Consider the following 2,920-nt stretch of genomic DNA (forward strand, 5'->3'; position numbering starts at 1 on the left):
CTGCCGTGCCCGACCTCACTGACTGCCCTCCGTCTGCCGTGCCTGACCTCACTGACTGCCCTCTGCCTGCTGTGCGCCAACCTCACTGACTGCCCTCTGTCTGCCATGCCCGACCTCACTGACTGCCCTCTGTCTGCCGTGCCCCAGCTCACTGACTGCCCTCTGCCTGCTGTGCGCCATCCTCACTGACTGCCCTCTGTAGGTGGCATGGCTGCTGCCACTGTGCCCACTTTTCTTCATCCTGCGTGACTTCAAAGCTGTCGTGGAGGGGGCTGGCGCTGGCGTGGGCTGTGTGTTGCCCAGTGTCCGGCACCCCCAGGATCGTGAGGGTTGCTGAGGAGCTCTGTGTCGCTGCCCTGTCTCCCCAGGGACCCCCGTTCTGTTAGAAAGCATCTGAGCAGTCCCCATCGTGGTCATCTGGTAAACCAGTGTTTCCCAACGCTGGCCCTGAACCTGGCTGTGGGGCGGCGGATAGGTCCAGGGGGCTGCCTGCACTGTATACCTGGATCATGGACCTGCCATGCACATTTCACTGCCAGAGGGCAGAGCATTTTTTTATCTTTTTCTTAGAAAGGAAGTTGGCCAAATAAGTTGGAGAACCTGTGTTTTGGGTCACCCTCCTCTGTACCCTCAGCATCTCCATCCATTCCGCTTCGTCTTTTTTGTCCACGAGCTTCATTCTCAGCCTTGGAATTCCTCTCAGTCCCGGAACTCGTCTCCGCTCATTCCTTTGTGCCCCCAAGCCAGCGGCCACAGAGCCGGGCACACTTGTCAGCCCCTTGACTGGGCAGCCAGGGTGTGGCCTGATGGCCCTGCCCAGCCCCTTGCTCTGGAGTGTCTCGGGTGTGATTCTACCTCCCCTGCCTCAGAGGTCCACTTCGCCACACAATGCCGTCACTGTGCAGTGCCGGCTGCAGGGTCCCTCCTAGCTCAGTCAGAGGGGACTGGCTGGCTGCACCAAGCCAGCCTCATTCCCCTGACACTTGGTTTAAGCACACTGGGGTACGTATGGTTGTTGAAAGAAGCCCTATGCTGCTTTTTTTAATTCATTTTTATTTTTCAGTTTAAAAACTGTACCCCAGTTCATGTCTTCCATGTAATGAAAGTTTTCATTTCCAAAAGATGCTGTATGACCGACTGCCTGCCTCCGAGTGTCAGTCTCGGTCTTAGGCAGGCAACAGGGGAGGGGTTTGGCCTGTGGTGGTGCTGATGGACCATCAGGAAGGAGGCCATGCTCGGTCCGGGCTGGGCCATGAGCCGGGGGGTTTGTATAAAGTGTGCTTGTCGGGGGTGGAGGGTCGGGATAACACCACGTTACTGAACGGTCTCTGCTCTCTTTGCAGAGCTGGTTGATCAGACTGAGTCGGAAGGCCCGGTGATCCAAGGTACGTGGAACGAACAGGGCGGTGGCAGAAGCAGCTCTGTGGCCGCGGGCCGTTTGTGTCCTCACGAGTTCATGTTGGGCAGCGCTCAGGAGGGTCAGGGATGGTGGTGCCCACATGCTCAGCCTTGGCTTCTGGAAGCCTGGCTGACCTCAAGCCCTGGGTCCTGCCTGGGCAACTCAGGATGCAGACACACACCCTTTGAGTCCACGATCAGGGGTCTGTCGTGATGGCAAGTCCCCGGGGCTGATTCGGGAGAATGAGGTGCTGGCGGAGGACGGGTCGGCGTCCCGGCCGGGGTCCTTATGCCGCTGTGCACCCAAGTGACCAATCCCGAATCGTGCACAGGCTTTGCAGAGGATGCTGAGGTTTCCACAGCTGGCCCGCTGAGCCCCCCCGGTTCCTCCTCCTCTCAGCCAGGCAAAGTGGCGAGAGGCTTTGTTAAAGGGGACCCCACAGGGAAGCAAGCCGCAGGCAACAAGGAGGGCGCCTCCTGCTTCCTGGCAGAGCTGGGCTACTGTGGGACACAACTCCACAAAGTGCACTGGTTGGTCGGCATCCTGGCATATCTAATCCCGTGGAGCTGCCGGCCTATTAGCTCACCCTCCTCTGGGACCCCGTCTCTGTAGTCGGGAGGAGGGGTCTGCTGTCACCCCTCCTGCGCCTCTTGAACCCCTTGGAAGCACCCTTTGAACACCTGTAACTTCCCCATGTGTTTCTCTGCAGAACCAGCTGAGCCCAGCCAGGTGGAGGTTCCCACCACAGAAGGTAAGGGATACTCCTGTCTGTCTGTCTGAATCTGGGGTTCCCTAAAGCTTTCATCAGGACAAGGGGGTGATTGTGTTCTCCCTGGTCGACCTGGAGCTGGGTGGTTCTCTTGTGCCTGGGGAAAGGGGGACCCTGTGGTTGACACCACAGGGCTTGGAAAAGTTCATGGAAAAGTAGAATCGGAAGGTGATGTTTTCCAGATTTTTTTTTATGCCCCTGGTGGGGACACGCTGTGTTCAGCCTTGATCACCCCAGGTGCTTTGACACCTGTTTCCTCGGTGACTGGTGGTGCACTGCAGAGCAGCTTAGTGTCCTTGAAATACAGACAGACAGATCCAGGGAGCAGAAGCTCCTCTGAAAACGCGGGTCCTGGAGAAATAGTGCCCTCTCCCGGCAGCGCTGCCCTTAGCCTTCTGCGCAATGGGACGGGAGTCACTGCGGGGCCCGGGCTGGGTGCGATGGTCATTAATCAGTCCCTTCTGCCCCTCCCTGTAGAAATAAAGGACACTGATGGGAGCTCTCAGATTAAGCAGGAGCCAGACCCGACGTGGTAGACCCCTCCTCCTAAGGTAATTCTGCATCTGCCCTCACCTGCGCAGTCAGACGTGATGTTAACAGGGGAGTCCCTGCTCCCACCCACCCCTTCAGGGCCCAGTGTGGGCCACCCCAGCCAGTCAGCGTGGGCCCTGGGATGAGTGCTCACCGTCGGAGGGAGTGGGTCTCCTTTCCGTCCTGGTAAACCTTCTCCTCAGTGACCTTGCCCCCCCCCC

General features: G+C 58.5%; 1 protein-coding gene across 2 annotated transcripts in view; it reads left to right on the forward strand.

Annotated features, from left to right (window-relative positions):
- GTF2I (general transcription factor IIi) overlaps positions 1 to 2,920 on the forward strand; it is an 83,549-nt gene that overhangs the window by 79,527 nt on the left and 1,102 nt on the right. For both annotated transcript variants that reach the window (XM_030889086.2, XM_045283567.1), the window contains 3 exons: positions 1,344 to 1,385; positions 2,109 to 2,150; positions 2,646 to 2,719. In XM_030889086.2, coding sequence (XP_030744946.1) covers positions 1,344 to 1,385; positions 2,109 to 2,150; positions 2,646 to 2,704 — 143 coding nt within the window. In that variant the 3' untranslated portion in view covers positions 2,705 to 2,719. The remainder of the gene's footprint in view (positions 1 to 1,343; positions 1,386 to 2,108; positions 2,151 to 2,645; positions 2,720 to 2,920) is intronic.

The sequence above is a fragment of the Echinops telfairi genome, unplaced genomic scaffold (genome assembly GCF_000313985.2).
Source record: "Echinops telfairi isolate 266 unplaced genomic scaffold, ASM31398v2 ScPeMD7_5;HRSCAF=22, whole genome shotgun sequence".
NCBI lineage: Eukaryota > Metazoa > Chordata > Mammalia > Afrosoricida > Tenrecidae > Echinops > Echinops telfairi.